Source organism: Argentina silus, assembly GCF_951799395.1.
Source record: "Argentina silus genome assembly, chromosome: X".
Classification (NCBI taxonomy): Eukaryota; Metazoa; Chordata; class Actinopteri; order Argentiniformes; family Argentinidae; genus Argentina; species Argentina silus.
Genome location: NC_139653.1, coordinates 11778601 through 11791830, shown reverse-complemented (window position 1 = coordinate 11791830; position 13230 = coordinate 11778601). Strand labels below are relative to the sequence as shown.

General features: G+C 42.7%; 2 protein-coding genes across 2 annotated transcripts; one reads left to right on the top strand and one right to left on the bottom strand.

Annotated features, from left to right (window-relative positions):
* Positions 1–1322: 1322 nt before the first annotated feature.
* On the top strand, positions 1323–4292 carry gpr75 (G protein-coupled receptor 75). The gene has a single exon (XM_083695812.1). The coding sequence runs from the start codon at positions 1425–1427 to the stop codon at positions 3075–3077; it is 1653 nt and encodes a 550-aa protein (XP_083551938.1). The 5' UTR covers positions 1323–1424; the 3' UTR covers positions 3078–4292.
* A 152-nt stretch (positions 4293–4444) lies between these two features.
* On the bottom strand, positions 4445–8848 carry erlec1 (endoplasmic reticulum lectin 1). The gene is made up of 14 exons (XM_083695813.1): positions 8566–8848; positions 8269–8373; positions 8016–8096; positions 7801–7878; positions 7608–7674; positions 7325–7377; positions 6965–7188; positions 6597–6735; positions 6250–6411; positions 6105–6164; positions 5772–5896; positions 5469–5546; positions 5272–5347; positions 4445–5110 (listed from the first exon to the last, which is right to left on the bottom strand). The coding sequence occupies exons 1-14, from the start codon at positions 8701–8703 to the stop codon at positions 5042–5044; spliced, it is 1455 nt and encodes a 484-aa protein (XP_083551939.1). The 5' UTR covers positions 8704–8848; the 3' UTR covers positions 4445–5041.
* Between the last annotated feature and the right edge of the window lie 4382 nt (positions 8849–13230).

Genomic DNA, 13230 nt, shown 5'->3' with positions numbered 1-13230 from the left:
TTTTCAAATGAAAGGACTGCTGTACATAGTGCTTGATATTTGGTAAAATAGAAATATGTATGAAAATACCCTCAAATAAAAGGTGACATTCTGGACTTATTCCACATATTTATAATTTGATTTCAAGTCCAAATTGCTGGACTACAAAACCAAAATTAAACATGTTGGCTATTCTGTCAACACTTATGGATGGTACATTACCTCAGCCAATAAATGTCATAATAATAATATATCAGCCTGAATAAGGCCATTATTGACCTCCAGTGAACACGCCACAATAATACCCTCATCATCCTATGATGACCACCGCAATACTGGGTGCCTACCTACTTTACCTCACAAGGTTCAGGGGTTATTATTCCATAGGATAGAGACGGATAGAGACAGATGCGAACTGATGTTGGAGGGACTGCATTGTTATTGTGTAGTAGACTGTTATGAAATATGAGTGTTCATTTTGATCAGATTGTAACGTTCAAGCTATAGGTTTATATGAGGCGGTACCCGCGCTGATACGTCGACGGTGACTTCATGATCATTCCCTACGTCTTGCGATACGTCTTGCGATCGACTTCTTCAGCTAGAAAAATAATGGATATATCGACAAGAAAACGAATAAATGCTATTATATAGATTCCTTGTACTGTGCGTGGAATAAAATGCCCATGGTTATGGATGCAGACGGTAAGTATATGAAAATGTTTGGATTATTGTGTAACATTGTCTATTTTCTTATTATTTGTAATTGCTTCCGTCCATTTTCAATATGCGCTTTTTGAAATGGAAAGCAGCGTTGTAGCGAAATATAAGCTGTCGGTTGTGATTGTCAAATCACTGAAGGTATATCTTTTTCTTTTTATTTCAATTAATGCCTTTCGTAGAGGCGGGGAGATGCAGACGGAGACCTTCTGTTTTTATTTTCAGCAAGATTAAATTGTATTTTTATTTCTCATAAAACAATTCTATATTAGTCAACATCAGTGCGGATTCAGACATTACAGATACAGGACAGGCAGAACATTTCCAATAGGTAATTGTGAAATGAGCATCACATTCGCGCATGTGTGAATTTTGTTTTATTATTATCAAAACCATATTGTTGGAGTAATCCAATGACACCAAATTTTGATCCCTTGTATAAATGTATTTCAACTCAGCAATTACATGCAGTGCAAAATGTAGACCTTTAATTGAGCATATTCAGTGAACCAATTGTGTTCATTTAAACCTTACCATTAACTGCTGTCATTGTATGGTGCAGTATATATTCAGATTATGTTGTGTTCTTCCTAGCATTCCAGGTGCTCTCCCATAACCAAGGTGGCAGCACTGGAGGAAGCAGCAGACAGATTCATCACGTTGTTATCCTCCCCTTCACTGGAATGATGTGAAATCCAGTGAGGTTGTGTTCCTCACCAACCCATATGTGTAAAATGAATGACTCTAGCACACCCTCAGACCTGGTGGATGTGGTGCGACACCAGACCTACAATGGCACCCTGGGCCAGCAGTCCCTCACAGGCTGGGCCCTGATCCACACAGCTACACTGACGTCCTGCTCTCTCCTCCTCCTCATCATCTTCTGCCTGGGCTCCTATGGCAACCTGGTGGTGTTTCTGTCTTTTTTCGACCCAGCCTTCCGCAAGTTCCGCACCAACTTTGACTTCATGATCCTCAACCTGTCCTTTTGTGACTTGTTCATTTGCTGCGTGACTGCCCCCATGTTTGCACTGGTGCTCTTCCTGGATGCAGGGGGAGGAGGCGGTGTGTCAAAGAGCTTCTGCTTCGCCTTCCATCTGACCAGCTCAGGCTTCATTATCATGTCCCTGGAGACAGTGGCTGTGATCGCCTTGCACAGACTGCGCATGGTCCTGGGGCAGCAGCCCAACCGTACTGCCTCTTTCCTCTGCACACTGGCACTCACTGCCCTTCTGTGGACATCCAGCTTCACTATGGCTGCCCTCCTCACGCTGCGTGCCTATCCCCGTAAAGATGGGCCCTGCCTGCCTCACTTTGGCCTGACAGGTGGCCAGGCTAGGGTTGTTCTATATGTCCACCTGGCAGACTTTGCTTTCTGCGTAGCAGTGGTGTGCGTCTCATACTTGATGATCGCTCAGACACTGAGGAAGAATGCACAGGTGAGGAAGTGCCCTATCATCACTGTAGATGCCACACGCCCTCCACCCCCTCCCCCACTCATTGCAGCAGGCTTCGAGGGCATGCAGTGTGCTGTCCAGGTCCCCTCCCTCTACCGCAACCAGACCTACAACAAACTGCAGCATGTTCAGACACACTCCTACACCAAAAGGAGCAGCCAGGCCCTGGTGCCTGGGGCTGCCCAGGGAGCCACCTGCTGCCAGCTGGTCTCCACAGTCAACCTGGCCACAGCAAAGGACTCCAAGGCCGTGGTCACATGTGTGGTGATTGTGTTCTCAGTGCTGCTCTGCTGTCTTCCTATGGGGGTGTCCCTGGCACAGGATGTCTTATCACCAGAGAGCAGCTTTGCTCACTACCAGTTCGAACTGTGTGGCTTTGCTCTCATCTTCCTCAAATCGGGGATCAATCCATTTATATACTCTCGCAACAGCGCAGGTCTCCGCCGCCGTGTTCTCTGCTGTGTCCAGTGGGTGGCGCTGGTGTTTCTCTGCTGCAAGCACAAGACTCGTCTGCATGCTATGGGGAAGGGCAGCCTGGAAGTCAACCGCAATAAGTCCTCACACCATGAGACCAACTCAGCTTACATGCTGTCACCCAAGCCCCAGAGAAGGCTAGTGGACCAGGCCTGTGGGCCCAGCCACTCCCGCGACTGTGCCCCCAGCCCTAGAGCTACGGGTGGGCGTAAGCCTCGCCCCCCCAGTACCTCCACACCAATCAACACCCGCATTGAGCCCTACTACAGTATTTACAACAGCAGCCCCTCTGCAGGGCCCAGCTCCCCCAACAGTCTGCAACCTGTCAACTCTCAATCCTTTGGCTTTGCTAAGTCCTACGTAGCCATGCACTACCACACCCATCAAGAGGCCCTGCAAGACTTTGAGAGCACTTCTGTGCACCAGATCCCCATACCCTCAGTCTAACCAGCATGCTGTAAGAGAGGCAGGCTTTGGCATATTGAGGGTTATTCCTAAAACTTTACCATGACTGTAAATTGACCACAAGACAAAGAGTTTAGTTTACTTTTCAAATCCCCTTGGGGAAATGTGTCTTTTATCTAACATCAATCAATCAAGCACAGGCATTACATCCATGTACAACAACAACAACAACAGTGACATCACAGTAACATGGGCAGAGTAACATAACATAATGCAAATTTTCTCACATTACATTCAGTATTAATGTTTATTTTCTCTGTGGAGAAAAAAATAGTGGTTAATTATCTGCTGTGAAAAAGTAGTAATCATAACAGCCACATTTAGCTATGGAATAAGGATGGACAATGTCCCAGACTGGATGCAAACAAGCAAGGAGATACATAATTGTAACTTCAATCCCAACATGTTATTTGATGTTATTGAACTGACTGACTGGAATCTATTTTTACAGTGACATGGCATTTTTCATATTGTGCTAGGTGGTCTTACTCTTCAGAATACTGTATTTGTGAGTCATACATTTTCTAACTGAATAAATGTTTTGCAAGTGCAGTGTGTCCCAACATCACTTATCTATTGTGGAATATTTCCCATTTAATAGTGTGGGTCCAGGTGATGTTCATGGCATTGAAGATAATGCTAAAACGGTCATTCTAATTGATTTGAGCATATTTACATATTACATATTTACATAACAGATTATTTCAGTGTTATACACTACAGTAATCCTGGTAGCCATGTTGGTCTAGATTCTTAATCTTAAAGTATAAGGGCTTTATAGAAATTATGATAGAAATCAGGGAAAGACATGTAAATGCTCCTTTGATTATCTGGTAAAATAAGACTGATTGCTGTTGAGGGTGAAATGCACCTCCTTGTGGAGTAAATCAGCAACACAGCATCAGAGCCCTCTGGTGGTTAATTAGTGTTCAGTTAAGTGATCAGTCTGCACACCACACTGTCTTATCAACCACTTAAAACTCACCCTTTTTTAGAGAACAGCACCTCAGTACCTTTGAATACTAGGTAGTAGGTCAGTAAAAGTTGAGGCCAACCACAATCGCAGTTCACCATTTTGTGGCCTGTCCAGGACAACAGTGACTCAATAATTGTACCCAATTTATTACGTTTTTCAGGCTTGTGCCATTAATATACCACACATGATACAGTAGTGATTAGATTACAGCCCAATGTAACTTCGAATTGAAACCACAGGAAACCAGAGCTGCAGGAAAATTACATCAGTATATGGGCAATTTCCATTAGTGCTGACCAACATCTGGACATTTATTCAACAGCACATGAATTCGTAAGCTACATTCACTCAACCGATAACATAACAACAGAACCCCATTCTCAATGCACATTTATTGAAAATAATGTATTCAAAATGCCCTTTTCTGAGATCTACACAAAAAAAATGCTGACAAGTGCAAAGTGCCAAGGACAAGCATCTAATCAACTCAAATTACCCAAATAAATACAGATAATTAAAATAACAATAAAACCACCTGATGATCCTTGAATGATTAATTATTCTTTCCATAGCGATGAGAGACATCAGAACTAACCTGTCAAAAGTAAAGCGTATGAATGAAGGTATGATGTTCAGGCAATAAACCCACTGCCTTGTGGAGTGAGTTGTCTTTGTCCCATTTCAAATTGGTTTCCAGATTTCCAAAGTTTGAGTAGGTTTCCATGCTGTCCATCATAAGGCTATTATGCAGCATGGTACAGTACATAGAGGAGATCTACTGGCAAGTGTGTGACTGTGTTTCAGACTTGCACTGAGGCCCCATGTCCATCTCCATTTTGACTTTTTGAGCAGTGTCATGTGCTTTTTTTAGTCTTGCTCATGCAGTCCTTTTCTAAATCATTTTGCTCCTTCCTCTAGTATACACCTCATCTGCCGTTCCTCCTCCTCACTGTCCTCCTCTCTCTGCCCGTTAGCTGATTGATAGAAGGCCATGCTCATCAGCAGTATCCAGGATCTTGCATATGACTGGGGACTCAACCTGAAGAAAAAAATAGAAGTGTTCAAGCACCTTAATATTGTGACACATTGGTGTGTGTGTGTGTGTGTTACTTGGAATAGAGCTTTGATTAGCCATTGTTAGTACAGTAAGTCTTGCTAAATTGGTAAATGGTAAGGACAGGAGAGGTAAATGGTCCTTACCCCAAGGATGTACTGACAAGTCTGAGGCTCTAGCATGTACACGGTGACGGCATGGGGAGACTCTGACTCTTTACACCTGAGACAGAGAGGAGGAGGAGGAGGGAGAGGTGAGTCAGAGATCACTAGCTACTTCCTTAGTTGAGAATTGTGTCAGTAGACTAGCTCCCTCCCAGGGAGTTTTCACATGAATGACTCACTTGAGCTTGACGATGACCTGTCTGGGTTTCCCGGTCAGATCACACAAATCCCCGTGGCCGTATAAATGGGACACCAGTCTGGTGGTGAAGCACAAGAACCAGACACTCATTATCCTCACACATCAATCACAAAATATTCTCATTAAAAAAAATTAATCCCTCAAATATAGTGGTAGATTATTTTGATTTAATAAACATTTTTTAAAAATGGTGACTTTCAGAAAATGCAGTTTTACTTTCAGAAAAAACTGTTTTATCCAAATGAAAGAGCATAAGTGGATAAAAAGAGGAGAGATGGCATACTTCACTTTCTGCACACTGTCATCCTTCAGCTGGTAGGAGCGGGCAACGTTCTTCTGGGCCCAATCCAGGTGCTCCTCTGCATTCCAGCTCCCCACCACCACAATGTTCTTGCCCTGCTCTTTATCCTGGTACAGAACATACATAACATGGCCCTCATATCTTCATTTCTCTGGATACTTTAACCATACCAAAAGGTATGGCCCAGACCCACACAATTTTCGAACACTTTTCTTTCATTGCGTAGCCCAACTTTTTTTTACCCCAATAAGCAGGAGAGCTACTCAGAATATTCTAAAATATTCCATTGCCAAGCTACCCAAAAGAGATCCTTACCTCATGGTACTGATGTACATGCTTCCCATAGCAGAACTCATACTTCCACCATCCTACTCCCTGAAACACAGATTACAGAGGTTAGACAGATGCCTCAGTAGTATGATCTAAGGCTTACAAGTAGTAGCCTAAGAGCAGGCCTCACCCCATGCAAACAGTAGGAGCCACTCAGGAACTCCTTGATCAGCTGCTCGTCTGTCAGACGAGAAATGTGGGTGGTGCCAACGGTGACCTGAGTCTGCCCGCCCACTGCCAGGGGTTTGTGGGTAGAGGTAAAGGCCTCCTCTCTCACTGGTGACACTCCCTCCTGTCAGATGGATGGGAGGTCGTTAGTAGGAGTTTAATCATTTGTTTTTATTGTAAAGTGCATTGTCTTGCAAAGTTTGTACAAAATGTGCTATATATAAAGTTTGATTTGATGTGATAGTACACAGATGGCATTCCCCCACTACCATCCCTTGTCTCCTCTTGCCCATCCTCCCCCACACTCACCTCCTTCTCTGGGGCAGCGGTGAATGGTGGTTTTAGGAGCTCCTCCCGCTCCCTGTCCAGCTCGGAGAGCCGTTGAGGCCGCAGGGGTGAGCCAGACATGGCCTGACAGAATATAGCATTCACTGGGGATGACTTGAACCTAAGAGATGAGACAGAGACACAGCTGCCGTTACCATATTGTTTTCAATAGTTTGTACTCATTTGTATCTACTGTCTTTTATCTAGGACTTTATTCTGCTTAGTAAATCGAGAGCATTTTGTCATTTTTGCTACAGTAGCCCGTAAAAGAGGCTTAAAACACAATAACCATACTGTAACAACACAGGATAAAACACACTGATGCTTTCATGCAGTACACCAACAGATACCTGTATTTGGGGTGAGCACAGAGCAGTGGAGTCAACACCACCACCTCATACTCGCAGGTGGTAACCTCGGCAATGGAGAGGATCTCGTGCTTTGCCTCTGGGTGGCAGACATACAGCACTGAGGTGGAGCGAGGCTGGTTCTGTTTCAGTATGCATGGCGTCCCATGCCCCATCACCAACGGGTAGTAGGGAGTCAGCTGACCCTCCACGTTCTTAGTAGGCACCTAGACAGCCATGATTAAAGAGAGAACCCCAGCATGAAATGAAACAGAGTAACAGAGTGATAATAGGGACAGACAGAAATATTCACAGAAGTCTGAATAGCTCAAAAGGCCAGAGGTGTGTTATCATGTAACCAACCTCCTTCTCAGCTTCTGAATCCATATCATCAGTGTCCTCTACTTTTTCTGCCTCTGTAAGACAGAAATACCATATAAAACCCCAAAAGCTCTCAATCAACATCCAACCAACTAATATGCATGGACAATGCAATGTTGACTGCCTGAGGAAAAGATAAGACACTCTCCAACATTCCAAGATGTAGGAACCAACTTGCATCTATACATGGATACCATGGTTACCATTATATAAACAGACTATGAACCCAAGTCTCTGCACATAAAACCTATACTGTAGTTCTCACCTGTCCCTGGGGAGTCACTCTTCCTGGCTGCCATGTTTCCCAGAAAGTACTCCTGAACATTGATTTTCTAAAGTATTAAAAAATGTATAATAAAAAAAAAAAGCATTCACTTAATGTCCAGCATTAGAATTATAGCAATTCTAAACTAATTCTGCGTGGAACATTTCTGACGACTTATCCTCTGCACACTGACCTGGCCAGTCTCCTTCTCCTCATGGTATTGTCTCACATGCTTCCCATGGCACACTTCATATGTCCAGTATGACTCGATCTGCAACATATGCCAGGAGTCAAGTGTGAGTCTACCATCATAACAACACTATAGTATCTATATATACTAAGTAAATATAGATACAAATATATAGATATAGAGAGTGAGAAACAAAAGTGAAACTTTGAGGTTCTCACCCTGTAGGAGCAGCTGCTCTGTTTGAACAGAGGGTCGAGCAAGGCACCTGGACTAGGCCCACTATACTCCTTGTTATCATCCTGAGAGAGGAGGAATACAAGAGGTAATGGGTGAAGGAAACTCAAGTTATGTAGATAAAACACACATAATATATGTGTCAATGCTAACATGTTGTCACTATCTTCTTTAGGCTACAATAGTACAATATCCTAGTCGTACACATAACGAATGACATATCCGTATTTCACTCACGTCATCTCCATTTGACAAAGAGGGCAAGAGGCATTTGTACTTCTCCTTCTCTGTTGTCGTTACGATGACAAAGTCATCCTCTTTGTAGAGCGCACCGGAGGTTGGCTATGATAGAAGAGGGCAGTTTTAGCCACATAAACATGCTTGTTTATCATCAGATTACAATCATATTACAGGGAAGTATAGGATTAGCTATGAGTTTGCTATTCATGTTGGTTTAGTAATGCGTGCCATTGACATAATACGAATACTGAATTATCTCTCATACAACAGCATGCACAGAGTGACAACACTTACTAGAGTGAATTCCGGTCCAGGCCAATTGATTTTGAATGGGATTTCATCAGTAAAGGAAGGAGATCCCCCTCTATTCGCTGAGACACTGCTGCAGACCTCAAGCAAACCCCCGAGAAACACGAAAAACAGCCTATCCATCGCCCCGTGAAGGCTGGCTCAATATGTCCTATAATGCTAGTCCAGGCATGAAATCACTTACCACAGTTTGAGACCTGCTTAGTATCGGACTTTTAGTTAAATTAGAAATCCATCTGTTCCTAGCTCATTTGTCAACAGAGTCAGAGGACTACAGGAACTGCAAGTGTTTCTTGCCACGTCGTTTTCCGGTTGCTGCAGAGAATATCTCCGCATAGCGCCGTCTGGTGACTCTTTATTTGGAAACACCCAAAATACATATCTGACACCAACCCACCTGAAAGATGGAACAGTTCTGATAACCTATATGGAAGTAAATAATTCAATATTTATTTAACATATTAAATGAATTCTCACAATATTGGCCCTTTGTACAATATATAACAATGTGTATGTCTGTATTCATTTTGTAGTCCTTATTGTATTGCACCACGCACTTAAATTAATATACAGTCTAAATCTGCACTGTAACCTATCATTTTAAGTGCTGCCATTATTGTCTAAAACTACCACAATAGAAAAAAAGTCAAATATTGTATTGTGCTAGTCTTGATAGTTTAAAAAATAATAATATATGGACTGTTATTTATTTTCTTCTGCTTACAATGCTTTAACTGTACATATATTTCTAATTGTCTAATACTATAAAACCAATCAACTGTGTGTGTGTGTGTGTGTGTGTGTGTGTGTGTGTGTGTGTGTGTGTGTGTGTGTGTGTGGTGCTTTACTTCACAGCCAGGTGTGCTCATTAGAATTCAGCAGCCCACAGCAGTCAGATTCCCCAGACATGGCTCCAGCTCTGCTCTGATGGTCTCTTCTCTCTAGGGATGGGGCCACATCAATGGCAGCCTCTCCACCAAGAAGTTTGTCTGCTGCACAAGCTCTAACTGTAAATTGGAAAGTGACTGCTGGAATAAAGATGGAAATGGAAAGTGAGAGCTCATTTAAATGGCTGTTCTTGAGCTGAACTGGCTTTATTTGTCTGGCCTGTTATTAGAGATGTTCAGTATATAATGATGTTGAAAAACATAATGTATATTATATTTTATATAATACCTACAGTGGACATAACCGTGAAAATTAGACAAGGCCTCAATCCATATGGAGCATCATTGCATCATCTTTAAAATATTATGTCATCAAGGCAACCATACAGATATCGTAGCCTGTTATCTGTTACAGATATGATTTTTGTAGAATTTGTATTAATGTTACAACATTCCCCCTTATCGGTCTTTGTAAAAACCTGAATACATACTGTGTGAAGGAACTTTCCTTTTCCTTTTGTTTTTTTCAAACATTATTCCATGGAAACCTGTCTGGGGCGTTTTGACGGGCTCATACATAATTTGAGCCAAGAGAATGGACTTGCACCTTCAGGCACGACATCAAGTAAAATAAGCCTATGTAAGCCTCACTTCTGCCCTCCAGTGGACTATTTTGGAAAAGTAAGCCTCAGCAGTGAGAACAGTCAGCTGGTGTAGCAAATGTGAATCAGCTACAGTACAGTGAGCTGTCCATCGTGCCGTGATGCCACTCCCTGGAGAATGATGAACTCAATGTCACTTACAGACTGCATTTCTATCCTGTCAGCTGCTCTCCCCTCCTTTCTGCTCTCACTACATTTGGTGGATATGAGATGGTAGATGTAAGAAACATCTCCACCTAGTTTCCAGTTTACTTCCATAACCCCATCCAGTCATCTCAATCATTTGTGAAGGGGAGTGAATGATTTAAGAGGAGAGAGCAACATTCTCTAATGAAGCCATGGAGTGGCAAATAGTTTTTCACACTATCAGATTACATTATGTTGAATTGGTGAGCAGGAGACCCAGGTCCGAACCCCACAGGTCACACTATGCCCACAGAAACTCCAAGCCACACAAAAACTGCATAAAGCTACACTTATCCATTACCTGAATGAATCCATCACATCACTTGTCATATACTTATGTATATTGGATGAGTCTATAACTTTGATTGTATTATAAAGGATACATATTGCTTGTTTCTTTCATGTAAAACATATAGACTAGGAAATATAGGGTGCACACTTATTTGACATTCAGTGCATGTGTCACAAGTTTGACGATTTGGCTTTTAATCATCACCAACTGACCAGCTTTGCTCAATTGGATGATTTCTTACCCTTTCAAAACCCATGTTCCTTTGTTTCTAGGCAGCTGCCCACAGGCAGTGATGCAGTCCATTGGTATGGTGGCCTGTTGCTGGCAGCATGTGTTTGGGCTGAGTGTTTGTAACAAATGGAGAAGCCTGGACACCTGCCTTTTGACTGTGTTGCTTCCTGTGTCCTTATATCCTTAGTTTGTTTGGTTAGTGTTGATTTTAAGGAGCATGGTTTTTAACAAAAAGAGATTTATATAAGGAAAGTTAATTGAAGTGCTGATATGAAAGGAACACTTGAATATGATGAAACTTTTATTTAACTGAAAGAGAAACCATGAAAACCATGCCATATGAATACATTATTGAAACTGTCCTATGTGTTTGCCTTTGCTTCATACTGTCTGCTCAACCCAGATCCAAAGAACCCATCACTTTTCCACCTCGGGACACATATTTATGTTTAATATTTATACACCCACCGGCCACTTTATTAGGTACACCTGTTCAACTGCTCATTAACGCAAATATCTAATCAGCCAATCACATGGCAGCAACTCAATGCATTTAGGCATGTAGACATGGTCAAGACAACCTGCTGAAATTCAAACCAAGCATCAGAATGGGGAAAAAAAGTGATTTAAGTCGCTTTGAACGTGGCATGGTTGTTGGTGCCAGATGGGTTGGTCCGAGTATTTCAGAAACTGCTGATCTACTGGGATTTTCATGCACAACCATCTCTAGGGTTTACAGAGAATGGTACGAAAAAGAGAAAATATCCAGTGAGCGGCAGTTCTCTGGGCGAAAATGCCTTGTTGATGCCAGAGGTCAGAGGAGAATGGCCAGACTGGTTCGAGATGATAGAAAGGCAACAGTAACTCAAATAACCACTCGTTACAACCAAGGTATGCAGAAGACCATCTCTGAACGCACAACACGTCGAATCTTGAAGCAGATGGGCTACAGCAGCAGAAGACCACACCAGGTGCCACTCCTGTCAGCTAAGAACAGGAAACTGAGGCTACAATTCGCATGGGCTCACCAAAATTGGACAATAGAAGATTGGAAAAACGTTGCCTGGTCTGATGAGTCTCGATTTCTGCTGTGACATTCAGATGGTAGGGTCAGAATTTGGCGTAAACAACATGAAAGCATGGATCCATCCTGCCTTGTATCAACGGTTCAGGCTGGTGGTGGTGGTGTAATGGTGTGGGGGATATTTTCTTGGCACACTTTGGGCCCCTTAGTACCAATTGAGAATCGTTTAAATGCCACAGCCTACCTGAGTATTGTTGCTGACCATGTCCATCCCTTTATGACCACAGTGTACCCATCTTCTGATGGCTACTTCCAGCAGGATAACGCACCATGTCACAAAGCTCACATCATCTCAAACTGGTTTCTTGAACATGACAATGAGTTCAATGTACTCCAATGGCCTCCACAGTCACCAGATCTCAATCCAATAGAGCATCTTTGGGATGTGGTGGAACGGGAGATTCGCATCATGGATGTGCAGCCGACAAATCTGCAGCTACTGCGTGATGCTATCATGTCAATATGGACCAAAATCTCTGAGGAATGTTTCTAGCACCTTGTTGAATCTATGCCACAAAGAATTAAGGCAGTTCTGAAGGCAAAAGGGGGTCCAACCCGGTACTAGCAGTGTGTACCTAATAAAGTGGCCAGTGAGTGTATGTCTGTACTGTGTGTATCTATGTTTTTGGAAGACAGGAGGCTTTCTCGACCTCTTGGTGGGGCTGTTGGGGCTTGGTGGGGCTGACTGAGAGGAAACCAGCACAAGAGGCAGGAAAGGAGAGATTACAGGAGAGGAGTGAGAGGCTTAGGAAGAGAGAGGGATATAGAGAAACACACATACAGAGGGAAGGACACACAAGTAAGAATGACCCAGTCTATCCTCCTCCCCCACACCTCCCCCTGCATGCATATTCACGCACATGTCATCATGCTGCTCACGCACTTGTACTTCCAACAATGCTCCCTCTCTCTATTTCTGGCTCACTCATAGACACATTCATGTCCATAGTCACTAGCGATATTTTCTTTCCCTCTGTTCTTCAGGTCGAATCATACATACTCTTCCTTTTATTTATAACATCGTTATTGATGTTCACATTTTTTATGGCTATGGGGGATAAACATTTCACAAATCACACTTCAAGATCAATGCAGTACTTGTTAGTTACTCTTCCTCCTATGATCTGTAGTAAGTGTGTAATTACACTGAGTTACATAATTTACCATGTATGTATTTCAAAGCCCTTTTTTTACAAGTCCTATCTATCAACTGCCATGAAACCACACATTTGTTAGTCAAGAACCTTGTTTTGAAACCCTGTTTTGCAAATAAATATTTTTGGAAGTGGAACCATGTAATGAATCACA